This window comes from Apodemus sylvaticus, assembly GCF_947179515.1.
Source record: "Apodemus sylvaticus chromosome Y unlocalized genomic scaffold, mApoSyl1.1 SUPER_Y_unloc_2, whole genome shotgun sequence".
Classification (NCBI taxonomy): Eukaryota; Metazoa; Chordata; class Mammalia; order Rodentia; family Muridae; genus Apodemus; species Apodemus sylvaticus.
In genome coordinates, this window is record NW_026262996.1 from 277,371 (window position 1) to 305,303 (window position 27,933).

General features: G+C 44.9%; 1 protein-coding gene across 1 annotated transcript; it reads left to right on the forward strand.

The window, feature by feature from the left end:
• The first annotated feature begins 3,273 nt into the window (after positions 1-3,273).
• Positions 3,274-27,931, forward strand: LOC127676066 (ubiquitin-like modifier-activating enzyme 1 Y). The gene is made up of 26 exons (XM_052171991.1): positions 3,274-3,448; positions 4,833-4,949; positions 5,071-5,126; positions 5,211-5,379; positions 5,468-5,602; positions 6,166-6,272; positions 6,482-6,572; positions 7,173-7,305; positions 9,467-9,564; positions 9,659-9,805; positions 9,916-10,092; positions 10,193-10,297; positions 10,386-10,466; positions 11,044-11,199; positions 12,960-13,125; positions 13,339-13,535; positions 15,525-15,589; positions 15,829-16,024; positions 16,617-16,691; positions 16,795-16,984; positions 18,268-18,356; positions 26,262-26,354; positions 26,478-26,669; positions 27,162-27,263; positions 27,368-27,468; positions 27,637-27,931. Exons 2-26 carry the CDS (start codon positions 4,833-4,835, stop codon positions 27,770-27,772), a joined length of 3,174 nt encoding a protein of 1,057 aa, XP_052027951.1. The 5' UTR covers positions 3,274-3,448; the 3' UTR covers positions 27,773-27,931.
• Positions 27,932-27,933: the final 2 nt, after the last annotated feature.

The following is a 27,933-nucleotide window of genomic DNA, read 5'->3' on the forward strand; positions in this document are numbered from 1 at the left end:
AATCAGATTCTACTGATCTTGTCCCTGCATCATCAATGCTTTAGTTAGGTTTGTTAAGGAACGGGTTCATTAAACATCTCAAGGAAGAGAGATGGCACAAACTGAACAGGGGAAAATGATGACACAGGCTGACTCTATGACAGGCTTCAGTTTAAGAGATTAGGCCTAATACCAAGCCAGGCCTTAAGCAACTAGTCAGAAACTGCCCCACCACCTGACCTGAAGTAAGGACAATGGCTCAGCAACAGTTTCCAGCCCTCACACTCAGATAATAGTTCTGGAATGTCGCTAGAAACAGGGGCAGGATAAGGTCACCTACTGTGGACTTCCCCTAATGTGTTTTGAATCAGGCCTGCTAGCTCACTCCGGTGTCTGTCTCTCTCTTGATAATGAGAGACCCCAGCATGCAGGACTTCTGCAGAATAAGACACTCTTTGTGTTTACATACTATTTGAGTCCATGGCACCATTCTTTTTCAAATCGCAGAGGCTTACAAAGGGACAGAGGGACCTGTACATGTACATATACACATACCAGGAACTTAGAGCTTTTATTTTAAACACGGCCTCTTGTAACTCATCTGCAGCTGATGTAACGCTCCATGTCTTAGATGCTTGTGCCTGGGATTCCTTCCTTACTCTGTTGCTGGAAAGTTGCCATTCACATTTTACTCAAGAGTTTGGTTGAGTAGGGATGGGTCCTGTGGTCCTCTGAGCCATTTTGCTTGTCCCATTCTGTCTTCTGACACTGGACTTCTCTTTCTTGGACGATTAAGCAAACTTAATATTTTGATGTTCCAGCAGTTATGAATAGTGTTTACATCTATTTCCACATCTGTGGTTAAGTTATATGCTGGAAACAGCTGTATTGTGTCCCTCCTGTAGCTGAGGTTGTGCTTACTCACTCACGTGTGCCTATTTGTACGAGAAGGCCAGAAGAAGGTAAGTACCAAAGCAGATACAAACCCTTCGATCTATAATGCTATCCTACCTACAAGACATGGTACGGTAACAGTGTCACAAATTTGAGGGAATAACTAGTCAATATCTGATTTGACTTAGGGCCCTCTCCGTGAGACCTATATTTGACACTGCTTGGGTAACCAAGATGTTAAGACGTAATAGCCCAGTGACCTAAAAGCAAATACTACCGACCTATAGAAAAATAAAATTCAAAAGGGACCAATAAAATTATTGCTAAAGATATTTTTCTGTATATATATATATATATATGGCTTTGTTCTTTGTTCAGCCATCAAAGCTTCCTCCTGCAGCAGATGGGAAAAAATACAGAGACTCAGCACCAGACTTTATGGAAAGAGAGAAAGATAGAGGAGAGAGAGATAGAAATAGGGAGAGAGAGTGAGAGACAGAGACAGAAAGATAGAGAGACACAGAGAGAGATAGAGAGACAGAGACAGAGAGATAGAGACAGAGGGCGACCCAGAGAGAGACAGACACACACAGAGAGAGATAGAGACACACACAGAGAGAGATAGAGACACAGAGAGACACCGAGAGATAGAGACACAGACAGAGACAGAGAGACAGAGAGACAGAGAAATAGAGACAGAGAGACAGACAGAGACAGAGACAGAGAGACAGAGAGAGACAGATACAGAGAGAGACAGAGAGAGGCAGAGAGAGACAGAGACACAGAGAGAGATAGAGACAGAGAGAGACAGAGACAGAGAGACAGAGAGAGACAGATACAGAGAGAGACAGAGAGAGGCAGAGAGAGACAGAGACACAGAGAGAGATAGAGACACAGACAGAGAGACAGAGAGAGACAGAGACACAGAGAGAGATAGAGACAGAGAGAGACAGAGACAGAGAGACAGAGAGAGACAGATACAGAGAGAGACAGAGAGAGGCAGAGAGAGACAGAGACACAGAGAGAGATAGAGACACAGACAGACAGAGAGACAGAGAGAGACAGAGAGACAGAGAGGCAGAGAGAGACGGAGACACACAGAGAGATAGAGACACAGAGAGAGACAGAGAGGCAGAGAGAACCTTTGGTATACTCAGCTCTGAGTGGGATGCCTCCATCCAATCCTCCTGTCAGGGCTCAGGGAACCTCATAAAAGAGGAAGTGGAAAGCTGGAAAGCTTGTAAGTGCCAAAGGGGGTAGAGGAGAGAAGAAAACAAGGCTCTCTAAATTAACTGAGCAAAGCTCATATGAACTCACAGAGACTGAGGCAGAAATCACACAGGGCTTCCATTGGTCTCCACCAGGTCCTCTGGGTATATGTTATGGGTTTCAGTTTAGTGTTTTTGTGGTGTGTTATGGTTTTAGTGTATGTATGAGTGGGTCTCTGATTCTTGTGCCTTCTCTTGGTTTCTTTTCTTTCTGTCATAGTTTTTGTTTTATCTTGGTAAGTTTTATTTTGTTATATTTTATTATTAAACATTAAAAGCCTGTTCTTTTATAATCAGAGACAGAAAGGAAGGGAATCCAGAAGGGATGGAAGGTGTGCAAGTATTGGGAGGGGTAGAGGAAGGAGATACCATAATCAGGATAGATTTTGTGAGAAAAAAAGAACTGTTTTAAATAAATGGAAACGATAAACCACAACCAATCAAATAAGAACAAACTGCAAGACCTCTCTCTTCACTACATTAAAAGTGAAGAATGTCTCCTGCCTTCTCTGTGCCCCTTATATTTAATTTTGTATTCAAGTACACCTCGTACAACAATACATCAGTTTTACAACAATGATTGTTTAATGGCAGGTTTACATTCAGCTTCTGTTTTAAAGGTACAAGTCACATTGAATAAGCCATTTTGACCCCCATAGCAGATGCTTTCTGCTTTAGAAAACAGGGAACGCGGTCTAGTGCAGTGTTCATATGCATTATTTGCTGGGTTGTAGAAGAAAGATCCGACAGCATAGGTAAGTGAGTAAGAGCTTAAATCTTCAAAGCATGTTGTATATTGTGTGCAGCTGTCGTGTTCTCATACCTGCCTGGATTGTAAGCATTTTCCCGCAGATTTCCCAGAGCTTTCATACGTCCAGGAGGCGCAATGACCACTGCTGTGAGGAGCTAGATAGTCTCAGATCAGTGAGGCTCCAAACAGGACATTAAAGCCCCGCCCCCTCATGCATATTCATTCATGCCGGCTGGGTGTGTCATAAATCATTCACGTCGGGTGTGGATCACGCTCCTCCCTTCCGCTTCCGGCTGGGCTGGGTGCGTCATAAGTGCTTCAGGCGAGGCGGGCGGGGCGGCGTGGGTCACGCTCCTCCCTTCCGCTTCCGGCTGGGCCGGCGCCATCTTGTTCCTCGTGTGAGGAGAAGGACGCTCCTTTTGTGGAAGGAGTTTCCCGAAAAGCTGGCTGCTGACGAGGGACCTGAAGGTGGAGGCTGCTCCGGTCTGGGACCGGGTCTTCGAGGAAGAGGAAGTACGAAGAGAGTGGCAGAGAGCACAAACAGGCACCAGCATTGGTAACAATCTTGGCCTCTGCGGTGGGAGGCCTCGGGAACCGTTAGGCCGAGTGGTCAGGCCTTGTTAGTACGGGCGGGCGGCTAGCCCGGTGGGACAGTACAGTGAAAGGATTCGATCCGCATCAGGTTAAGGGGCTCATTTTGATGTTCTGGGTTCAGGGACGACAGGCAGGTAGGCAGTGGTTTCTGTTACTTGTGCAGGAAGGGGACAGCGGGAGACAGGCAGTATTTGAGGAGGCGGGAGAGGGTAGCGTTATGCTGGGGAGGCGGGAGAAGGTGGCGTAATGCTGGATCTCCGTCTTGGGTGAACCTTTCTAACCAGGGACACCTCCATCCGTGACCTACTGTTTTATAAAGTGTTTTCCTTGCGTTTGTTTCTTTGTGTTGTGGCGGATTTTCCGAGACAGGGTCTCTCTCTGTAGACCTGGCACTCACTCTGTAGACCAGGCTGGTCACGAACTCAGAAATCCGCCTGCCTCTGCCTTCCAGATGCTGGGATTACAGGCGTGCGCCACCACCGCCGGGCATTGCTCACTGATTCTTTTGGATGTAAACTTTTAAACTTTTAAACTGATCTCCCCTCTGTAGCATGCTTGAAGGTTTTACAGCAGGCAGGTACACACCATCAGGATGAGCTAAGAATGAAACTGGGATCAGCCTGACATTGGAATTGGTGCCTGGGTGTGGACTTAGGGAGTCTGACCCAGATCATTAGCCGTACTTTAGCAGTATTTAAGCACAGCAGAATTTTGGACATATGCATTATAATAATAATTCAGTCCCAAGTGCACAACAAATTTACGACATTGGGATTCTTTACAAAGAACACCGTGGCTTCTTTGACTAGGACGGACGGCTATTATTGAATCAGGATAGTGCCAAAGATTTACAGCCTAGAGAGGTTGACAGACGGAAACATAAATGTGTGTTACCATTGGCCTGACCCTGAGAAAGCCGATAGGAACCACTGAGGCTGTTGATTAGTACAGTCACATCCCTCATAAGAATGGGTTTTATGGCCTAGAAGCAGTGTCCAGGATTTAGAGGGAAAGGTTCTGGGATGAGTAAAACAGTTTCTGGGGCGTTACGGGTGGAGCCTGGCTCATCAGACAGCAAAATGTCACCAGGGTGTAACCTGTGTCTGTTCCCAGCTTTCCAGGAGAAAGGAAGGTAAACGTCTCTTTCCTTTGAAGGATGCCTGTATGCTTGCTTAACTTTCCAGGCTTCTCTAGTGCCTATCTGAGCATACACACTTTTTGCCCTCTCTGTCAGAGAAGGATAGCAGGGCACACACACAGACACACACAATACGGGTACAGAAAACCTTTCTGAAGAAAATGTTCCTGCCACAGAGCCTCAACGGTGATGCTCCCTTTCTCTTCAGATGTCCAGCTCAGTCCTGTCCAAGAAACGCAAAGTGTCTGGACCTGACTCTAAGCTGGATTCTAGTTGGTCTCCTACCTATTCTGTGATGTTTGGTGTGCCCCCAGGGCCAACCAACGTGAGTATGTCTTTTGTCAGGATGGAAACAATCAGTGGGGGTGGTGAAGTACCTCTGTCTTTCCAAATGTCTAAGTCTCATTACTATTTTATCTCCCCTGGAACTCTTTGCTCATCTTTAGGGAATGTCAAAAAATAAGGAAATGGACATAGATGAAGGACTTTACTCCCGCCAGCTGTGAGTGGTACTCAGGATGGGAGATGGAGATTGGGAGAAGGCACAGAGTGGGGCAGACCCTAACCTAGTGTTCTTTGCTGACAGGTATGTACTTGGTCATGAGGCAATGAAGCATCTCCAGACTTCCAGTGTGCTAATATCAGGCCTGCAGGGTCTGGGTGTGGAAATTGCCAAGAATATCATCCTTGGTGGGGTCAAGGCTGTCACACTCCATGACCAGGGCACTGCCCAGTGGGCTGATCTGTCTTCCCAGGTATATGTCTTTTTGACTTCTTCTTGCATATGCTCCAGCACGTGCATTGTGTATGTTTCAGTCCTATCTTTCAACCCCCTTTTCATAGTACTACCTACGTGAGGAAGATATTGGTAAAAACCGAGCTGAGATATCCCAACCACGACTTGCTGAACTCAACAGTTACGTTCCTGTGCTCACCTATACTGGACCTCTAATTGAGGAGTTCCTTAGTGGTTTTCAGGTACCCTGGAGTATCCCCATGCCCCCCACCTTATTCTTCCAGATTTGTTGCCATTTAGGCAGGCACCTTATATCGGATTTGGTTCTGTAAAACTAGGAGATTTAGGTAGCAGTTAGAGCTCCCCAGAGGGGCGGATTCTTTTGTAGAAGGGTGTTGTGTTGTGTTATGTTATAGTGAGGTCTGGAGCACAGCACCTGCATGTATAAATTCTCAGGCCCTTGTACAGGGAGGTGTAATGAGAGGAAACCCAGGTTGACTGGGTAGTCACTGTTGATGAATATATAACCTGGCTGTACATGGCCATCCGTCTATTTTCACCAGATAAATTAACTAGACCTTGTTTGTCCAACACTGCTATTATTATTGCTGCAGTTGGTAGTGTTTTTTAAAGCTGTTCTCTGTCCCTTACTATGTCTGACACCCGTTGAGTCTTGTGTATCTATGTGACAAAAGGGCTGGGCCAGCAAAGCCTGGGTGTTGGATTCTTCTCCTTTCTCTTTCACTTCTGACAGCTTTTTAGTTCTCTCACTCCACCCCAAACCTGAACCTATTGTTCTTTACAGGTAGTGGTTCTTACCAACACTCCTTTGGAATATCAGCTGCGGGTGGGTGAATTCTGCCATAGCCGTGGAATCAAGCTGGTAGTAGCAGACACTCGGGGCCTAGTTGGGTGAGTGCTTGCCTTTGTCTAACGTCTACCAAACATAGGCCAAGAGTCTCCCAAGCCTTCATGTCCTCCTCCACCAACCAGTTTTGAAATGATTTTTCACTTTTTCCTGTGTAATGGTTATGAGCATCACCTGATCCGTTCCAGTACCCTGAGTGCTGGAAGGCCCTGTGCTTAGTCCAAAGCACCACTCCCTTTGCCTCCTTCCCTAGACAACTCTTCTGTGACTTTGGAGAGGAAATGATTCTCACGGATTCAAATGGGGAACAACCGCTCAGTGCCATGATTTCAATGATCACTAAGGTAAGGAGGCCAGCCCCATAGGTTCTCATGCAGACGTAGGCAGTAATTGTGGGTGTCCCCCCCTTTCCTTTTCCTGTTCTCTGACCCTCCTTTTTTCCTCTCCCCTCTCCCTCCTTTCTCACCTTTCTTTGTCTAGATGATTCCTGGTCCTGTCTTTTCCCATTCCCTCACATTCTTCTAAATTCTTTTCCTGTTCCCCCTTTTCTTTCCCTTCCCCTGTTCCCACCCAACAATTGGACTTGGGATCTGCTACTAAATACGTCAGTAACCTATCACTGAGGTTGCAACCACTAGTTGCCTGCCCTTAACTATAAATCTTGGTAGTTTCTCTCTCTCTCTCTCTCTCTCTCTCTCTCTCTCTCTCTCTCTCTCTCTCTCTCTCTCTCTTTTTGTGGTGTGTGTGTGAGAGAGAGAGAGAGACAGAGAGAGACAGAGAGAGACAGAGAGACAGAGAGAGAAATTGAGATTCTTCATAAGTAGTTGAGGCTAGGTTTGAACTCAAGGTGAACCTTCTGTCTTCCAGGATGGTGGGACTATAAGCATGCCACATGTGCATGGCTTAATTCTTAATCTCTTTCTTATTTCTTTTTCCCCAACCAGGAGAATCCAGGCATTGTCACCTGCTTGGAGGAATCCCGACATGGATTTGAAAGTGGTGATTTTGTCTCTTTCACAGAAGTTCAGGGCATGAGTGAACTCAATGGCATTGGTCCCATAGAGATCAAAGTTCTGGGTATGGGAAACCTGTGGAAGGAGGGTGAGAGGTGGTAGCACAGAGAACAAAGGGAAGGTTGACACTGTGATATGGGCTATATCAGAAGCCAGGAATCACTCTGGAACTTTCTCAGCAGACTGGGCTGGTCTCAAAGTCTCAAGAGTCCTCCTGCTTGAGTACTGATTCCTGAGTGCTAGAAAGCCACCATGCCTTGATAAAACATGGATGGCCTAACTTGTATCTCCCACCTCCAGTGCACCATCTCTTTCTGTGACACTGGACTCATTCTCAAGTATTGTCAGGCAGCCCACTTATTCCTTGGTTTATTCCCTTTTGACTCCCCCCCCACCCCCATTGGTTTTATTTTAGACAATTTTCTCTTTTAAGCTCCAGAAAGGCTAAGTGACTAGGTCCATTCTAGTGTGTGTGCTTGGTAAACTAGGTTCTGGTAGACTAATGGCTGGAAAGGTGGCTCAGTTTGTAAGAGCGCTTGCTCTGTAAGCGATGTGGCCCTAGTTTGAATTTAGAATAACCGTGCAAAATGCTGTTTTGCAGTCAGGAAGGCAGCACATGGAGGGAACCACTACACTGGGGCTTGGGGAAAGCAGATAAAGATGGAACCTGAGGGCTCACCTCAGTCTTCCAAACTGCTTCATTGAGAAAATGCATGAAGACCGTGTGGTAGTGATGGACAAGTTAAGGAGAAGAGTCTGTAGTACTTTAAAACACAGCAGTTAGTGTGTGCAGAAGGCCAAATACAGTGAATCTCAGCAAAGGTGTGAGATTAACAAAGCTGTAGAGATAATATCCCTTAAATTAAAACACCTGCAGAAAACTAAAGTGAGATAAGTGAGCTCAACCACAGTCAAAGTAGCATGATGTTTCATAATCGTTGGATAGATGTATAAGGTACTTGTGAGTCTTTACATATTTGATGCTGGCTTCAGTTGACTTGCCGTGCTGAATTGTACTCCTAACTAAAAGATCTTATCTAGTAAACCCTGGTATCAACTACTTTGTATTGTCCAGACTTAAATGAGTGTGATTCTGAGTACTCAAGGTGATGTTTGTTTGCTAGGAAGTCTTTCTGCATGAGCTGAAACTGATCAGTGATGAGAGGGGACCAAAGACTCTTTTTTTAATGCTTTGTAGCCCTCCACCCTTGGGCTCTGTGAATATAAGCAGTTTGTAAGAAAGGTGCCATTGTGGATGATGGCTCCTGTAATCCTGGCACTCAGGAGGTGGGTGATGGGGATTAGAAACTCAAGCTCAGCCTTAGTTACAGAGCAAGAGGCCAGCCTGGGCTATGTGAATACCTGTCTCCAAATCAACAAGCACACGAAAAAGAATTGCTTCTCTTTTGAACATGTCCAGACTTATTTTTCTCGATAGTCACTAAATATTAGTAAAGTGGAGAACATTAATATAACAAGTCAGTTGGTAAACTTCTTGCTGTGCTCTCACAAGTACTTGAGTTTGATTCCCCAGAACCTCTGTAAGAAAAGTTAGGTCCTCTGGCTTGTATCTTTACAGAGTCTGTACGTGATGCTTAGGAGATGGAGACAAGTAGATTTCTTTTTGTCTTGTTTTACATTTATTTTATTTTTGTATGCGTGTATATGTTTTGGGATATGTCTGAGAGCTGCAGACACTTGGGAGCTGCCCAGTGTAGGTGCTGGGTACTTAACTAAGTTCCCGCTTTCTGGAGAGCAAGAAGCAGTCACACTCAGCCACTGAATCAGATCTTGGTTAGAGGAGACATCGGTTCCCTCCCCCCCATTTTGTTTTTCTGCCTTGAAACAGAAGCCAGTTGTAGTGTCACCTTCCTAGTGCCCAGAGTCTGAAGCTGTATGAATGAGATTGTGGCCGTTCTGTTTGGTATGGGTAACCCTTGACTAGTTTTGAACTCTGAATCCTCCTGAGTTGATTTCTGAAGTGCAGGGATTTCTGAAGTCCAGTGCCTTTGATGGATGTGGTGTGGTGTGGTTTGGTTTCATGGGTATGTTTTGCTTGCTTACTTGCTTGCCCACCCGCTTGCCCCTATCTGAGTAGAGCTTGCGATTTATAAAAAGCTGATGTGCCTTAGGCATGGACTGGGAGGATTTTGTATTTGATCTTGGGAGGGTAGCAAAGGACACAGATTGGATTGGCAGTCTTCTCCATCTTTTTCATCTTTCAGGTCCCTATACCTTTAGTATCTGTGATACCTCCAGCTTCTCTGAGTACATCCGTGGAGGCATTGTCAGTCAAGTGAAAGTATCTCAGAAGATCAGTTTTGTGAGTAGGTGGTGAGGGGCTGTGAGTAGGGCTCCTGCTTTTGAGATTCCTGGGTTGTTCATATCTGGTCTCAATTTATGCCCATTATCCACAGAAACCCTTACTCGCTTCGCTGGCCGAGCCAGAGTTTGTGGTAACAGATTTTGCTAAGTGCTGTCGTCCTGCTCAGCTCCACATTGGCTTCCAGGCCCTACATCAGTTCTGTACTCAGCATGGAAGGCCTCCTCGGCCCCATAATGAGGTAAATGAGTGGGAAGCCAGTCAGGAACCTCTGATTTGTCTGTATCCTATACCTGTTCTTCCTCCAGTAGGACCTGATAGGCTCTATTGTGGTTCCTTTTGTCTGACCAGGAGGATGCTACAGAAATGGTGACCTTAGCACAAGCTGTGAATGCTCAAGCATTGCCAGCAGTTCAGCAGGATAGCCTGGACATAGACCTCATCCGGAAGTTGGCCTATGTAGCAGCTGGGGATCTGGCACCCATGAATGCCTTCATTGGTGGTTTGGCTGCCCAAGAGGTCATGAAGGTCAGCACTGGTGGGAAAGGGTGTGGACTGCTGCTGTGTGCTTCTGATTCCATCGCTGCCTTTTAGTCCAGTTAGGCTACTGACAACATTCTTTCCCCAGGCTTGTTCTGGAAAGTTTATGCCCATTAGGCAGTGGCTGTACTTTGATGCCCTTGAATGTCTCCCGGAGCACAGAGTGCCCTTCATGGAAGATAAGTGCCTGCCGGTAGGTCTGTGGGAGCATCAGGAAACTTTGGGAACATCTTGAGGAAAGTGTCTCTCTAACCTCTCTGTACTCATTCACATAAATCCAGCGCCAGAACCGTTACGATGGGCAGGTAGCTGTATTTGGATCAGACCTACAAGAGAAGCTTGGCAAGCAGAAGTACTTCCTGGTGATTGACATTAATGGCCTCTGTCGACCCTTTCTAGGGTCTCTCTCTCCCTCTCTCTGCCTCCATCCATCCCTCTGTCCCTCCCTCATTCCCTCCATCCCTCCATCAATCTCTCTGCCTCCCTCCTCCTCCCTCCATCCCTCCATCTGTCCCTCCGTCCCTCTCTCCCCCACTCCCTCCATCTGTTCCTCCTCTGCCTCCCTCCTCCCTCCCTCCCTCCCTCCCTCCCTCCCTCCCTCTGTCCCTCCCCCTCTCTTTTTTTCTCTCTCTCTTTATCTCCCCCCTCCCTTCCTCCCTCCTTCCCTCCCTCCCTCTCTCTTTGATTCTTTGGGGGGCGTCTTTTGGTTTTTGTATCCTGATCACACCACCTGTTTTGTGGTTGGTCGAGGAAAGGCTTCATGTATCTCTTTTTCTTTCCCTCCTCTCAGCCACCCATAGGAATGTGCATACATGTGAATTGAATGTTTGTTCCTACACAGTCTTATGTTCTGTTGGTGTTTTCTTTTGGGTGTAAGGAATGGTGGGTTAGCATATGCCATCACTATTCACTCTGATCATATGGTTTACCAACTTCTAGGTAGGTGCAGGTGCCATTGGCTGTGAGCTGCTCAAGAACTTTGCCATGATTGGCCTTGGCTGTGGGGAGGACGGAGAAATCACAGTTACAGACATGGACACCATTGAGAAGTCAAACCTGAACAGACAGTTTCTCTTCCGTCCCTGGGACGTCACAGTGAGTAGGATGGCATGGCTTCTCTCTTCTATTTGACTGTAATCTAAATGGCTTAGATGTTTCTGCTTTCCTTTCCTTTTCTTTAGTTCCCTCCTGTTTTTCAGGCATTCAGGTGCGAGGTCAATAGACATTATTATCTGTCACATTTTTTCATTTGCTTGGTTTTCCCTCCTCACCTAAGCTTGAATGCTTGTGCATTGCAGATGTGACATTGTGAGATGGGTAAAAGAGGCATAACTGGGCATTCCCTATAGGTCAGTGTTAACCTTGATTGACTCGCTGATAATTCGTTTTTCCTTTGCTTTGTCTTACACTAAGCATCCTAGACTCTAGATTTAGAAAACATAATAAGGTAACAAAAGAAATGTTCCTAGGCCCCTCTAATGGGAAGATTGGAGTAAGTGAGAAGCTTCCTGATTGCATTTGGTATCCTCCTCCTATAACACTGAGTCTGCAAGACTAAATAATAACTTAGATGGTATTAAAATACTGTTTGTCTTTCCTCTCCCACATTGCTCTATCAGTGGAAAGGACAAATATCTTTCATACTTTTAGGAAGCCAGTTCTGGGAACGTGTTTTCCAGATAACTAGGAAGTGATGACAAAAACAAACAAACAAACAAATAAATAAAATGCAATTTTAAAAATAATTGCACTAGTACTATACTAGTACACTAGTATCCCACTAGTTCATACATATATTATGTATGTAAATATTATGTATGTATATATATACAGACACAGACACAGACACACACACACAAACACGCGCGCGCGGGCAGACACACACACTCACACAGAGCTGTTGTAAGAGAGTATGTAACCTAAAACATACTTATAAAAATGTGAGTATGGTATGAGTCCTCAAGGATGTTCTGTACTGGAAGTGTTTTTTATGCTAAATGCTTATGCTTATCTGTTCTTGACATAGTGTGCTAAGTGGACTAATGCTTTTAAATATTATGCTTAAAATCCTAACATGGGAAGTTGTGGTGTTTATGACCTATATACCCAAAAGCTCTTTTGGAGACTCTTCTTGAACGTGCTTGGCTACTGTTGTAATAAGTGGCATATGGTTAATGTTAGAATTTCAAAGGTGTAAGAGAAGTAATGAAGACCAGAGAAGTAGCAATTGGAAATGGCAGGAGGGTACTTGTTTTCAGTGCTTATGAAGACTTTCTCCTAGGAAAACTGATCTATCAGTGGTGAAACAGTACCAGTATGTGGGCAGACAGTTGACCATGAGAAAGTAGTAGAAGCCTGAAGAAAGATATGGCATTCGGTTGTGTGGTATTTAAAGAACGGAGAATTCAGGTGGAGGAGGCCACAATCCATTTACACCACAAGTGAAAGTAGAACCAGAGCAGGCTTTTGAGAAGTGAAACATGACTCAGTCTGTCTGAGGCTTCATTTGGGTTAGTCTGGATGTCATTAATTGAAAATAGAGTAGCTGTTGGGCCATCCCGTTTCTTGTTTTAGTACTCAAAATATTCTGTGGTGCCAAATTTCATTTACAATCCTTAAAGCAAAAGAGAATGGAATTTCATGAATAATAGAAGTGTAGCTGTCATAAGAGAGTATTCTAATCCGCTTTATAATACCTGTTGTGGCCAGCCAGATGGTATTGACACAGTTGGAGCCTGATCGACTTTGAGCCTTGTTTTGCCCTTTATGAGATCAAAGATATCTTGGGATATCTCTATGGAGTGTTGTTGCATCAGTGCATGGGAAACAGCTCTGTTTTTCATATTCCCACCCAGAAATTAAAGTCTGAGACTGCTGCTGCAGCAGTGCGTGACATAAATCCACACATCAGGGTATTCAGCCACCAGAATCGAGTAGGCCCTGAGACAGAACACGTCTATGATGATGACTTCTTCCAAAACTTGGATGGTGTGGCCAATGCCCTAGACAATGTGGATGCTCGTAAGTTTGGAGTTGAGTGAGGAGGGCAAGAGCAGGGTAGTGTGTATGTGTGAGGTTCTTATGTTCCTGCCTTGTCTCGGTTTTTCGAGACAGGGGTTCTCTATGTAGCCTTGGCTGTCGTGGAACTCACCCTGTAGACCAAGCTGACTTGTGTTCCTGTCTTATCTAAGCATACCTGCTACATGTCTGCCATTTCTTCCCATCCCCCTGAAGGATTATACGTGGACCGCCGTTGTGTTTACTATCGTAAGCCTCTGCTGGAATCAGGCACTCTGGGCACCAAGGGCAACGTGCAGGTGGTTGTTCCCTTCTTGACAGAATCTTACAGCTCAAGCCAGGACCCACCTGAGAAATCCATCCCCATCTGCACACTGAAGAACTTCCCTAATGCCATTGAACACACCCTGCAGGTGATCAACCTTGGGAGGAATGGGAGGTGGAAGGGTTAGGTCATCAAGCCTTTGCCAGTCTCATGCTACAGATTCTAGTTTCCTGTGTGTTCTCTGTCCAGAACACATCCCGTCCCTTTATACCAATACCCAGGGTGCCTGCCATTGGTTCCTTTCTTTAAAAAAAGAACTCTACCTGTGTGTGTGTGTGTGTGTGTGTGTGTGTGTGTGTGTGTGTGCTGTCATATGTGAGCATATGTGCATCAGCCCACATGCGTATCTATCAGACATGGTTTCTTTGGAGTTATCCTGTGCAAATTCAAACCAAGCAAAATCCCAACACAAAGAAGGGGAAGTCTGCACAAAGTTCCAGCTCTATCCGAAAGGATTGATAGCTGCTCAGAAGAGGAAAAAAACATTGTCTGCGATGGATTGTTATGGCATCCATCAACCACATTCCAGGGTAGGCCCCATGCCCATAAGTAGGTGGCCAGGTGGTCCTCAGTTTTGTTCTTGTGGTGCGTCTGTTTTGGTATTTCTTGTCTTGCTTGTGGGTTTTTATTTATTTATTTATTACGGGTTTTGCTTTTTACTGTGTTTTCTTGAGAGATGGCCCCTGAGTTAAGTGTCTAGGGAGTTTAGGGAGGTTCTGGGAGGGGTTGGCAGAAGGAAAAAATACAATCAAACTGAACATTATGAGAAATATTTAAGTCCAGTAATTAACCTTAACCTTCTAATTTGGAAAGAGTTAAAGAGAACATCAATTGGACATGTGTCTGAACAGTGAGAATGATCTATAACCGATGCTTTTTGCTACAGAAATCGGCTATTGTTGTCTGTGCTGATGTTCTAAATTACCTGTAATAGTGAGTGCATTTTTGGTTTGTTAAACTCTTACCTGAAGTGATTTAAACAGCTGGTTTTTCAGTGTGGCTTCTGCCTGTGTAGTCACGTACATAATCTTGTGTGCCCACTGGTTGGACAAAATGAATGCTGCACTGGAGACTAAATCCAGAGCCCAGTCCTGCTTGTGCTCTTCCAGTCCAGTCCAGCGGGGCCCATGGGGTGGGGTGGGAGGTTGTTTGGTTTCCGTTTGCCCGTAGGCTCATAGTGTCAGTATATTGAGGCCATGCTAAGGAGTTGGAGATCAGGAAGGAATGGACTGGAGAGTTCCAACCACATTTCCTTGTCCTGATTTTCCTGTTCGAGGTTATAAAATGGCTCTGAGTCTGCCCAGCAGGCAGAGAAGTGCAAAAGGTTTTAGAATGTGTTCAGTAACTTTGTAGGAGCCCTGTGTGGTCTTCAGATTCCTTATCTGCACAATGTGCATTAATGTAATACCTACCATCGAGATTCTGTAAAGCACTTAAACTAGATATGGGCTGTTTGTATACTTTGCTAAAGTTCTTTGTAGTTGGCACCATACTCAATCTTGCAGTATGCATGTGCTCATTCACTGACTTTGATGAGTGTAAAATCTAGTTACATCAGAGATTTAAAAACCAGGTGGCTACGGGGTGTTGTATTCCTCTGCACTAGGTCGTAAAAGCAGGTTAGTATGTGTTAGAGTTAGGATTTAGAATCTATATGTCCAGTGTCTGTATACATGCCCCAGACCATTTCAGCCGTGACCTCCTAGTTCTCAGAAACCTTGGTGGAAAACCAAAACAACAGAGGAGTTCCTATCGAGACCTGGGTACTGTTCTGCTCAGTACTATAGGTAACTGTTTACGGATCATGTTCTTTTAAGTGTGACTTCTTTTCTGTCTCTCTTTCTTATAATCCAAACACATCACACCTGTGTTGCTATGAACACTCTAGGTTCTCACACATAACATACTTGGCTGCAAAGTATGACCACTGGGTCTGGAACTCGCGGGTACCCTCATTGAACAGATTGAATGCAGCCTTCACCCAGAACAAGCTTTACTAACTGGTCGTCTCACTAATGTGTACAGGAACCTGTTTTGTTGGGCATTGCTGACATGCATTTGTTTGCTCTGTCTGTAGTGGGCTCGGGATGAGTTTGAAGGTCTCTTCAAGCAGTCAGCGGAAAACGTTAACCAATACCTCACGTAAGTAACAGGCAAACCAACAGCCAACAGAAGCCAATCAACCAAGGTGTCCTTCCTTGTCTGTTCTCTTCAGGCACATCCTCAGTGGATGCTTTGGATAATTACTGGTTAATTGAGCCTCATGCTGGTGGAGGATGATGGGAAGCGGTCAGGGTTGACTTTTTCCGTGGAGAAAGAAGGCTTCTCCAGAAACCTTACTTCTAGGCCTGTGAAGTAATCCAGATCTTTGCATTGGCTAGGGACCCCAAGTTCATGGAGCGGACACTGCAGCTAGCAGGCACCCAGCCTTTGGAAGTACTGGAGGCTATACAGTGCAGCCTGGTCCTGCAGAGGCCACAGACTTGGGCCGACTGTGTGACGTGGGCCTACCAGCACTGGCACACCCAGTATTCTCACAACATCCAGCAGTTGCTGCACAACTTCCCTCCAGACCAGGTAGTATATACTCAGTGGATGTATTTGGCTGGACACATTTCCAGGAAATTGGACGCTTACTGTCCTCTGTCTGGACATGGCTTCTTCCAGGCAGTCTTGCTGCCACAGGCAGCCTAAGGCAAGGTGTAGGCCAGTACTTGGTGCAAGCATTTGTGTTTTCCATCTTCTGTCTGCCAGGCAAGGGTCTTAGTTTCCTTTCCAGCTGCACTTGTGAAGGCTGAGTCACGTCTTGAGTTCTCTTTGAGGGCTGCAGTTGTGAGTGAGAAATTTTAGAGTTTAGCATGCAGCTGTCTGTGGGCTCCAATCCCAGCTGTGTTTGACACTGAGTCGTGTCATGCCTAATGTCTTGGTAAGTCTTGGTAATCTGTGAAGTCGGTATGATAATGGCTTGTGGGCATTTAGAAAGGACTAATTTGCATTTCTAAGTATTGCATTGGTTTAGCCTGCACCTCATATAAATTGGTAAGTTGAACTCGCTGTGTGTTTGGCTCATTGTGAATTTCCCAAGAATGGTGAACCTAGGCTTCTTGGCCCGAGGATTGCCTCAGAGTGCCTCTCCCTCGGTCCTCTTCATACCTTTGCATTCTCCTAGCTTACGAGCTCTGGAGCACTCTTTTGGTCAGGACCAAAACGCTGTCCACATCCGCTCACCTTTGACACAAACAATGTAAGTGTCCTGGGGATCTCCCACGTGGGTGGGTGGGGAGTGGGTCTCTACTCTCACCCTGTGGTTGTTAAGCTGACTTTTCTTTGCCATACCTTTCATTCAGCCCCTGCATCTGGATTATGTGATGGCTGCTGCCAACCTGTTTGCTCAGACATACGGACTAGGAGGGTCCCAGGACTGTGCCTCTGTGGCCAAAGTCCTGCAGTCTCTGCCGGTCCCCAAGTTTTCTCCCAAGTCTGGCATCAAGATCCATGTTTCTGAGCAGGAGCTGCAGAGTACCAGTGCCACCGTCGGTGAGAATGCTTCAGCCATTCGTTCAGCTATCACCTGTTTGTGTGTTGTCCCGCTCAGCCTTCCCTCTGGTGTTTGCCACTAGCCATGATTTCCACTGTATTTCTGAGTCTTACCTAGTCTGTGCTTAGGGTGGATGGGTGGTGGAAAAAACAAAAGTTCTGTATCTCATTTCTCTGCAATACAGGCTATTGGAAATGGTTCGTTCCCTTCCTTGTGTGATTACAGAATTCTCCTTCTTGATTCTTCTTGATTTATTTTCATGCAAAAATTATCTGACTGCTCCTTGCCCTCTGGGTGTCTTGATACCTTTGCTACTTTGTCTCCTTGGTAATAGGTCGCTTCTATTTTCCCCTCTGTGTTCCTGTTCTCTCTGTATCTGCTTAAAGCACACCTCGATTTCTGCACTCCTGTGTCACGCTCTGTTTTCTCTTCTGATCTCCCTGAAGAATCTCTTCTCTTGTACAAATCTCCCAAGTTGATACAGTTCCTCAATTTCCCTTTCAGAGTAGTTGTCTCCTCGTGAGTGGTATTTGACCAACAATCTTCCTTTCAGACTTTCCCTCCTTCGTTCACTGTTCATAACAATATGTCTCTCCCCTGTACCGTTGCTTGCCATTTCTTTACGTTAACTATTTTCTATCTTCCTGTGAAGTTATCTGAATCACTTTCCCCAAGTCCATCATCTTCATCTTAGAAAACCAAACTCCTGTGCCCCTTGAACAACTTCTCCCATCCTCTACCATCTCACCATCCCTGAAAACCTTTGTCTACTTTTTTGGTTTCAATATTTTGACCACTAGCTCTATCATATTAGTGGAACCACAGAGCAGCAAAATCATACCAGATTTTTCTTCCTGTGTCCCATCTATTTCATTTAGTGTAACGGCTATACATTAATATACCCCCTGCAGTTTTCTCCCAGCTTAGTAGGCCTCTGTATTTGTCTGTTAACTTATTGATAGGTAAGTGAGTTCCTTCCATCTTTCATTGTGTATGAATGTGCTGCTTCCTTGTGTGGGGGTGTTCATCTTTGTTACTCAGGTCTTCATGTGTTTGTATTCTTCACCCCTATGTCCTTGTGCACTTTCGGCAGGGAAGTGGTTTCTGTTCTCAACACCCCCCCCCCCCCCCCCCCCGCCATCCCACCCCGCCGTTCCCATACACCTTCCAGGATGCCTCTCCTTTTCAAATACTTCTCCATAAACACCACCTCCCAGTCCTATTTCACCTTGGGCAGTACAATGGGTTCACCAGAGACTGTGGTGTCCTTTGCTTTCTGCAGATGACAGCCACCTGGAGGAACTCAAGACTTCACTTCCTACTCCAGACAAGCTGCTTGGATTCAAGATGTACCCCATTGACTTTGAGAAGGTATTTGGTATTGGGGTAGCTGGGATCGTTAGGATGGTGGGCACAGATGCCTAGCAGGAAGCTTTTGTCAAGATCGTGGGCCTGCTGTGGTCTCCTTCTGTTTAAAAAGAGAAGTTTCTTTGATGAAGGGTGAGAGCTACATCTGTGGGCATGAGAGTTGATAATTAGAATGTAGTTGGGAATTAGGCTGGCGTAGTAAAGTAGGGATAACAGCTTCTTCCCTAAGTAACATATTCATTAGTTCACTGGTCCTGGGATGTAGGTTCCCAGTACCTGGCTTGATTTCCACAAACCACAACAGGTCAATATTCGGTATGTTCCATGGACACATCTACAACACAACAATCTGCTCCTAAGACTAGGGAAGAGAAGGTGGAAAAAATGTAAGAGCCGGGGGGTTTTATCTCTTAGAAATGACAGAAACAAGACCTGAAGAAAGGCAAAACCAGTAGTAACTTTTTCTCTATCATAAACGTTTTTAAACTTAAATATACATTGAGCATATTCTTCTCCTTCCTTTCCCTAGTCCCCTAGTCCTTCTACATCATCTTCCCCTCCCTACCCACCAAACTTTTAAGTTCTTTCTCAAAAACAAACAAAACCCTAGTAAAACAGGACTTCTCAAAACCAAGAAAACAAGACATCACAAACTCTTAAATTTTTTTTATTGATTATTTTATTTATTTACATTTTAGCTGTTGTTGTTGTCCCCTTCCTGGGTTCCCACAAACCCCCACAATCCATCCCCCCACCCATCCACTCATCCATTCCCACCTCACTACCCTAGCATCCCCCCTTGCACTGGCGTATCTGGGGTATCGAGCCTCCACGGGACCAAGGGCTTCCCCTCCCAGTGATGCCAGATAAAGCGGTCCTCTGTCCTCTGCTACATATGCAGCTGGAGCCTCTCTTGTAAACTCTTTGGTCAGTGGATTAGTCCCTGGTAGCTCCGGGAGGGGGGGTGGGGGGTGAAGGGGGGTGTTCAGATTAGTTGATGATGTTGTTTGTTCCTGTGGGGTTGCAAACCCCTTCAGCTCCTTGAGTCCTTCTCCTAACTCTTCCATTGGGGTCCTATGCTCAGTCGGATGGTTGGCTTCGAGCTTCTGCCCTTTCTGTTCAAGTGCTTGGTCAAGTGCTTCCAGAGCCTCTCAGGGAATAGCTCTACTAGGCTCCTGTCAGCAAGCGTTTTTCTTGGCATCAGCAATAGTGTCTGGGTTTGGTGTCTGCAGATGGGATGGTTGCCTATGTGGGACAATCTCTGGATGGCCTTTCCCACTCTCTGCTATACTCTGTACATTTCCTTTAGACAGGAACCATTCTTGGTTAAAATTTTTGAGATGGGTTGGTGGTACCATCCCTCAGCCTATCCACTGGATATGATCTCTACAGGTTCTGTCTCCCCTTTGTTGGGTATTTCGGCTAATGTCCTCCCATTGGATCCTGGGAATCTTTGCTTCCCTGGCATCTGGGACTCTCTAGTGGCTCCCCCCCTTCCCCCCCCTCCGTTCCCCATCCCCCACTCAATGCTACACACCTCCATTCAATTTCCTGCCACTCCAGCAGGGCTCCTTTGCACCCACCACACTGACCACTATAGACCTGTGCTCCCTCCAGACTCAAAAGCAGCCCTCCTCCTTTATCTAGGTAGCTGGGGATTTGCTGTATCACCATGCTGTATCAAGCAGTGTCCTCTCTCCCAACCTCTATTAACAGATAGTTTGATTTTTTTCCCTCCCCTACCGCCCTTCTACTGGCTTTAACTTTGCCACTGTGGACCAGAGTAGTCTAATTAATCTGGGTGTTAAGAGCTTTGGGGGTAGGGGTGGGGTAGCTACCTCATACAAGGAATGTCACCTGGTCTAAGCTATGTTTTGCTTTGTCTTGTACAAAAGCCCTAATTGAAGCTTGAGTCCTCTGCCCAGAGACTATTTGCTGTTGATTATAAATGTTTGTAAGACAGCAGTTTTATGTTGCCTAGGGTGATTTGAACTTAGGGTCATTCCGTCTCTATCTCCTGCATGCTGGGATTACGAGAATGCAGTTCTCTGGCTCCTGTTCTAGGGCTGCATGAGAGGGTTGATAGATTTTTTTTTTTCCCAGAGGGAGATTGGGTGAGCAGCACCGTCTCTTTTCCAGGTAGGTCTTGGTAATAGCATTAGATTGGCCTTGATGACATTGCCCAAGCTGGTAGTGCATGCAGCCTGTGGTGCCATGTTACCTGTCAGTGCTGGTCATCATCAGGAGCTTCTTGGGCAAACTCTTAAAGTAAAAGCATCACCGACACAAAACACTGTCTACTCTAGTGTGTATTGGCCAACTACTCCTAAATGTAGAAGTTAGTCCTGGTTCCTCCACCCAGCTCCATGCTCCCTTAAATAAGACTCAGACAGACAGCAAAATATATTTTCAGATACTTTGGCCAGATCATAACTCAGTATAACCCATTTACTTTGATCTACATTCTGCCACAGGGCTGGTTACCTGTGTTCAATTTTACCATGTGTCTGTCTCGTATGATCTTCTCAGAACAGATCTTCCTGTGCCTGGCTCTATCCCAGATTCTTTCTGCCTCCCAGACGTCCCACCTTCTCTTCTGCCCTTTCCTATACTGGCCATCGGTTTTTTAATTGACAGGTGTATCCTGCTTCTCTTCCTGAGTTCATACGACCTTTGCTCAGTTGATTTAGAAGGACTTGTTCTCTTGAAGTCCTCCATCCCCTCTAGCTCTTAAACTCACCCTCCCTGCCTTCGTTTCCGTAAGATTTCCTGAACTCAAGAGTGATGGCTTTCATGGCAGCATCCCATTTAGGGATGGGCTTTCAAGGCCTCTTCACCCTTTGCCTAAATGTCTGTCTGTGGGTCCCTGTCTGTCTGTGGGTCTGTGGGTCTGCTGCAGGAGGAAGCTTCTCTGATGTTGGTGGAATAAGACACGGATCCACGAATATAGAAGAGTATCAGTCATCAGGAGTCATTTTTTGTCATTGTGGCTTCTTTTTTCTTTCTTTGCTTAGACCGGTATTACTTGATTTTACACTAGATTCCTGGAATATCTCAGGTTCTTGGTCACCCAAGCAGTATCAGGTATGGATCCATCCTGTGTTGTGGGCCTTAAGTCAGATCAATCCTTGGTTGATTATTCCCACAAGCTTTATACCACTGTTTTCCTAGTACATGTTGCAGGCAGAACACTGTCGCAGATAAAAGATTTGTGGCTGGCTTGCTGTTTATGTTTTTCTTTTGATAGCATGCAGAGCAACTTCCTGTACCAAAAACTCTGGAAGCCTGTAGGGGTGAAGGTTCTGTGTAGGCATCTCCATGTTCAGTGAGTTGTGCAGGTGCTGTCTTCAGCTATGGGGTCTTGCTGTCAGTTTGTGAAGAAGAGTCACCAATAGTCTTTGCAATAGCCTCGGTTATTTGGGGATTCCCATGGGACCTCTTAGAGCAGTAACTCATTTGGATGGAACCCAATCCGAGCAATGGAGCCTGCCTTTGTTTACAAGAGATGGCCAATTGGGTGCGTGCCTGCGTGTACACATGGGTGGATGGTGTGTATACATGTGGGTATACATGTATGTGCGCACGCACTCACACACACACACACACACACACACACACACACACACACACACACGGCTTTTTAGGAACTTTCTACTTTACTATACCTCTTGTATTGCCATAATTTTAGCTGCCTCTCCCATTACTCTTTCTTCAATTTGTGTACCACACTTATTCGCCGCACTAGCCTAGTCTAGTGGGACTATATCCCTAGCTCAAGTAGATCATGGTGGATGAAGAGTTTTTGAAGTGTCCTTGGATTAGGTTTGCAAGTACTTCACTGAGTATTCTTGCATCTGTGTTTATAAGGGTAATTGTTCTGTAATTTTTTTTGGGGGGGGGTCTTTATGTGATTTGATTTTAAGGGTAGTTGTGTCCTCATGGAATAGTGTTCTGTTTCCATTTTGTAGCGTAATTTTATAAGCATTGGCATTAAGTCTTTTGAAAGTCTGGTAAAATTGAGTGCTAAAATTATATGGCTCTGGGCTTTGTTTGACTGGGAGCCTTTTAAAGACTGCTTCTATTTCACTAGAAGTCTTAGGTATTTTTAAATTGCTTATCTGATTTTGATTTAACTTTGGTCAGTGTTTCTTAGGGAGAAAATGACCCATTTCATTTTAGACTTTCCATCCCAGTGTAGAATACAGGTTTTTAAAGTATGTCCTTACTATTCTCTGGGTTTCTTCTCTGTCTGTTGTCATGGCCCCCTTTTTGCTTTTGAATTTTTTGTTTGTTCATTTATGTGGATGTTCTTCTCTGCCTTGTAGTTAAGGTGTATAAGGGTTTGTCAGTCTTAATTGATTTTGTCAATAAACCAACCATTGTTTCATTGACTCTTTGTATTGTTTGCTCATTTATATCTGGTTTGTTGATTTTTTCAAGCCTGAGTTTAATTCTGTGTGTCTTCTACACTTGGGTGTGATTTCTTCATTTTGTTCTAGAGCTTATGACAACTTTCGTGTAAGCACTTTGTGCTATGAATTTTCCCCTTTGAATGGCCTTCGTTGTGTCCTTTAAGTTTTGGTTTGCTGCATATTCATTTACATTCTGTTCTAGAAAGTGTTTTATTTCTAGTTTCTGTGTTGACCCATTCTTTTATTCAGTAGGGAGTTGTTCAGTTTTCTTGAGTTTGTAAGGTTTCTCTTGTTTGTGCTGCTGATCTCCGTGGTGATCAGAAAGGATGCAGGGCTTTATTTCAACGTTATTGTATCTGTTAAGACTTTGTGTCTGAGCACATAGTCAATTCACTAAGAAAGTTCCATAGGGGCTTAGAAGAAGGTTGTGTTCCATTGTGTTTGGGTGACATGTTCTGTAAATGCCTGTTAAGCCCGTTTGGTTTATAACTTCAGCTGGCTCCACCATTTCTCTGTTCAGTGTTTGTGTGGATGATCTGTCCATTGGTGAGACTGGGGTATTTTGAAGACTCCCACTGTCAGCATGGGAGGGTCAGGGCGTGATTTACAAACTTGAGTGCCCTGTGTGTGGAAACATAGAAATTTAGACTTGAAATGTCTTCTCATTTGATTTTCTTTTGGTGACTATGTACTGTCCTTTCCTGTCTTTTTTTATTAGTTTTAGTTTGAAGCTTATTATGTTAAATATTAAAATGGCCACGCTATCCATATTTTTTGGTTGTTGTTCCTTGGATCCATATTTCTTTCTCTTTTTACCCTGAGGTGATTGATGTCTATCCTTGATGTTGAACTGTACTTCTTACATGCAGCCAAAAGATAGATACTGTTTTCTCATACATTCTGTTAGTGTTCTGTCTTTTATTTTAGGGTTTGAGACTCTTGATTTTGATAGATATCAATGGCCAGTGACTGTTGATTCATGTTACTTTGTTGGTGGTGGTGAGGTAAGTATGTCAGAGTGCATTTCCGTCGTCCGTCTGTCCATCCGTATCTTCCCTTCTTTTGATGTCCTGGTCTGGGATTATTATTTAGCCCCTGCATTTTCTTTGGTGTAACCTCCTTAGGTTGAAGTTTTCAGTGTTTTGTTTGTTTGTTTTTTTGTTTTTCGAGACAGGGTTTCTCTGTGTAGCCCTGGCTGTCCTGGAACTCACTCTGTAGCCCAGGCTGGCCTCGAACTCAGAAATCCACCTGCCTCTGCCTCCCAAGTGCTGGGATTAAAGGTGTGTCTGTGTCCCCCCCTCCCCCTCCCCGGCTTGAAAATGAGTAGCTCAGGCTGGCCTCGATCTCGTGATCCTCCTGCCTGGCCTCCTTCAGCAAATCCTACTGTCGTGCACCACCACTTCCAGCAAAGTTTTCTTTCTTGCACCTTTTTTATAGCTGAGATTGTTGACAGATACTGCTTAAATTTGGTTTTTTGCTTGTTTGTTTTTTCATTGCTTGTTTTGTTTTGTTTTTTTAATCATGAAATGGTCTTAATTTTTCCCTGTACAGTGGAAGTTTTTCTGCGTATGGTATTCTGGACTGGCATCTGTGGTCTCTTAGAGTCTCTGGAACATCATCTCTCCAAGCTTTTAAGGCTTTTAAGGTCTCCTTTGAAGTCAGGTGTAATTCTCATACATCTGTCTCTATTTGTTACTTGGTCCTTTTCCCTCCTATCTTTCCTTGTGTATGTTTGGTGCTTTGATTATTACACAGCGAGAGGACTTTCTTTTCTGGTCCAAATATATGTGGTGTTCTGTATGCTTCTTGTAATTTGATATGCATTTATTTCTTTAGGGTAGAGAGTTTTTCTTCTATGATTTTGTTGAAAATACTTCCTGAGCCTTTGTACTGGGGATTCTCCTTTTTCCTCTACCACCACTATTCTTAGGTTTGGTCTTTCATGGTGCCTCGGATTTTCTTTGACGCAGGACTTCATTTATTCCATGGCATCTTTAGCACCTGAGAAACTCTCTTCCATCTCCTGTTTTCTGATGGTGGAGCTTGCCTCTGTAGTTCCTGTCTAAGTTCCTATGCTTTTCATTTCTGGTTTCCCACAGTTTGGGATGGGGAGGAGTTGTTGTTGTTGTTTAATCTGTTTTCACTTTCAGGTCTTGAATTACTCTAGGAAATTTGCTAATTTCCTCTTTAAGGATGACCTTTATCATATCTAGAAAAGCTGTTTTTAAGTTTAAGGCTTTTTACTTGTGCTTCAGATATGAGGCCTGTCTGAGTAGAGTATGGTGGCTGTGTGTTGCCTCTAGGAAAATCTTCTGAGGTCCTGATAGGTGTGGGGACTGGGGATTCCAGGTAAAATGTGTTTCTTAGTATTGGGACCTGAGACTTAGGAACTGGAATGGACTTGGGGCTATGACAGGGCTTTGCAAGAGGGAGGGAAAGCATGATGTTTGACTAGGAGTGGATGAGTCATTGCCTTGGTTATGGGGGCAGAGAGTTAGGAGAGACCACAGCAGAAGGCCTACTAAAATGCTTCTGTGCTTCTGGTTTCCCAGGGAAGGCTTGCTGAAATTGGGGGATGGAACAAAGCAGTTAGGAGGGGAAGACATCTGTGGGATCTTTAGAGATGAAGTTTGGTGGAAAGCTACCACAGGTAGTCTGCCCCAGAGCTAGGGATGAGGCTAGTAGATTTGATGTGAAGGAGCTTACGGGGAGGGGGAGATCTGGTTAAAGTTACCCTACCTGTTTTCTGGACCAGAATGGCCTGCAGTTTCCCAGAGAGGGCCTCCTATAGTTCAGATCTGGGACAAAGCATGGGATGTGTGGGGTAAGGTTAGGAAGGAAAGATGTGTGGGGTCCACTACAGATGAGTGGAGAGGCAGCTACAGGTATTCTGCTGCAGAGCTGGGGATGATAGTAGGGGATTAAACTTTGGAGGATCAGAAGGAGAGGTGAAGGTCTGCAGTTAGCTGACCTGCTCCACTGAGCAGCCTGTGAGTTTGCAGAGTCCCAGTAGAGACACTTAATGGAGGGGAGGGGGAGTGTGGAGGGGGAGGGGGTAGTTATTATTGGAACCCACCCATAGACAGAGAACTACAGGCAACTAAGGAAGTCTGAGGGTAGAGAAATACTCTACCCTGGTGTTGAGTCTTCTAAACGTTTATTCATTACCAAGATGTCATCCCTGAAATCATGGAGTGCAAGTAGCACTCACAGACTGAGTAGGTTCTATTTTACGTGTTAATATTTAAATATAGGCAAGACCAGAGGCAAGGTTTTTAAACAGAGAGCAGGGATCAGTAGTCAGGAAGGATTTGAAGGAGTTAGAGAGAATTGCCTTAATTATATTTGACTTAAACAGCAACAACAACAAAATTAAAAAACACCTGTACGACAGTATCCATGATCATTGGAGTTAACAGTACATAATTGGGGGAGACAGTGGTATCCTGAGTAGACATTCACTCTCTTTAATTCTCCACTCAAAAAAAAAAAAAAGGATGATGACAGCAACTTTCACATGGATTTCATTGTGGCTGCATCCAACCTACGAGCTGAAAACTATGACATCTCCCCTGCAGACCGGCATAAGGTAATACGAGTCTGTGACGTACCACTGACCTTTGTCCAGGCTGACTTTCCTTCATTTGGGCCTTCTGTAGACCCCTGCTTCCTCCTAAAGAGTAATCCCTGATAGTCACTGTCTGTCTTACAGAGCAAACTGATTGCAGGCAAGATCATCCCAGCCATTGCAACCACCACATCAGCTGTAGTTGGCCTTGTGTGTCTGGAGCTGTACAAGGTGGTTCAGGGCCACCAACAACTGGAGTCTTACAAAAACAGTTTTATCAACTTGGCTCTGCCGTTCTTTAGCCTCTCTACACCTCTGGCTCCAGCGTGTCACCAGGTATGGGACCTATGAGCATAGGAAATGTTGATGTTACCATTTAGAGAAGCTGAGTACCGTGTATGTGTATCCATACCGTGTATTTGTGTGCATGTATGGGGGGAGGTGGGGGGTGCGCTTCACAGCAGATGAGATGGTGTTACATCACTGAGATATATTTTGAATACCTCTGTTCATTCGTCAACCACATAGACTACAACATAATTGTAGTCCGGGCCAGGTATTGCTAGAGTGTAAGATTCTGTCTCAACAAAGCAGAAAACAAAGCAGGAAGGGTGCTTACATAACACTGCGTGGAGAGCTACGGGGTATGTTAAATGAGGGATGGAGAAACCAGGGTCTTAGTGGTGTGTGTGCTTTTCCTTACAAAGAGTCAAGCTCCCTAATCATGGTTAGGTAATGTCACAAAGTGTGTTTTTGATAATAGAGCTGTGGTTAATGAGTTAAGCACATATGTTAAGCCCCGTCTTAGCACTTATCTTTGTCCTCTAGTACTATGATCAAGAGTGGACATTGTGGGATCGCTTTGATGTGCAGGGACTGCAACCTAGTGGTGAGGAGATGACCCTCAAGCAGTTTCTAGACTACTTTAAGGTAAGGCTCCTTCCTCTGTGAACTCCCCCTTTGTGGGGACTTGTCCATTTGAGTAGCACTATCCATCTCACAGTTACCAGTCCTATCTCATCTAACCTCTGCAGACAGAGCACAAACTGGAAATCACCATGCTGTCCCAGGGTGTGTCCATGCTGTATTCCTTCTTTATGCCAGCCACCAAGCTCAAGGAACGGTTGGATCAGCCGTGAGTTAGCCTCTGGGCTGGTGGGAGTGGAAGCCTTTCAATGGGATTCTCAACAACCCATGAGTAGTATCCTACTCATGGTCCCCCATTCTTTTTTTATAATGAAAAAACACCTTTCCTTCTATGTTTGTTTGCTTCCTTCTTAAGTCTCCTGTTCCTTGATTTCAGGATGACAGAGATCGTGAGCCGTGTGTCAAAGCGAAAACTGGGCCATCATGTGAAGTCCCTTGTGTTTGAGCTGTGCTGCAACAATGAGAGTGGAGACGACATCGAGGTTCCTTATGTACGATACATCATCCGCTGATCTCTTACTCAATTCTTTCAGTTCTCTCAGACTACATCAAGACCTTTCTAGTTATGATGAAACCTGAGTTTAAACCTCCTTGTTCCTAAGGCCTTTGTTTAGTGCTGTTTTTACATTGTTAAGTACTGGAATTCATAATAATAAATTTTCAGCTTGTGAGT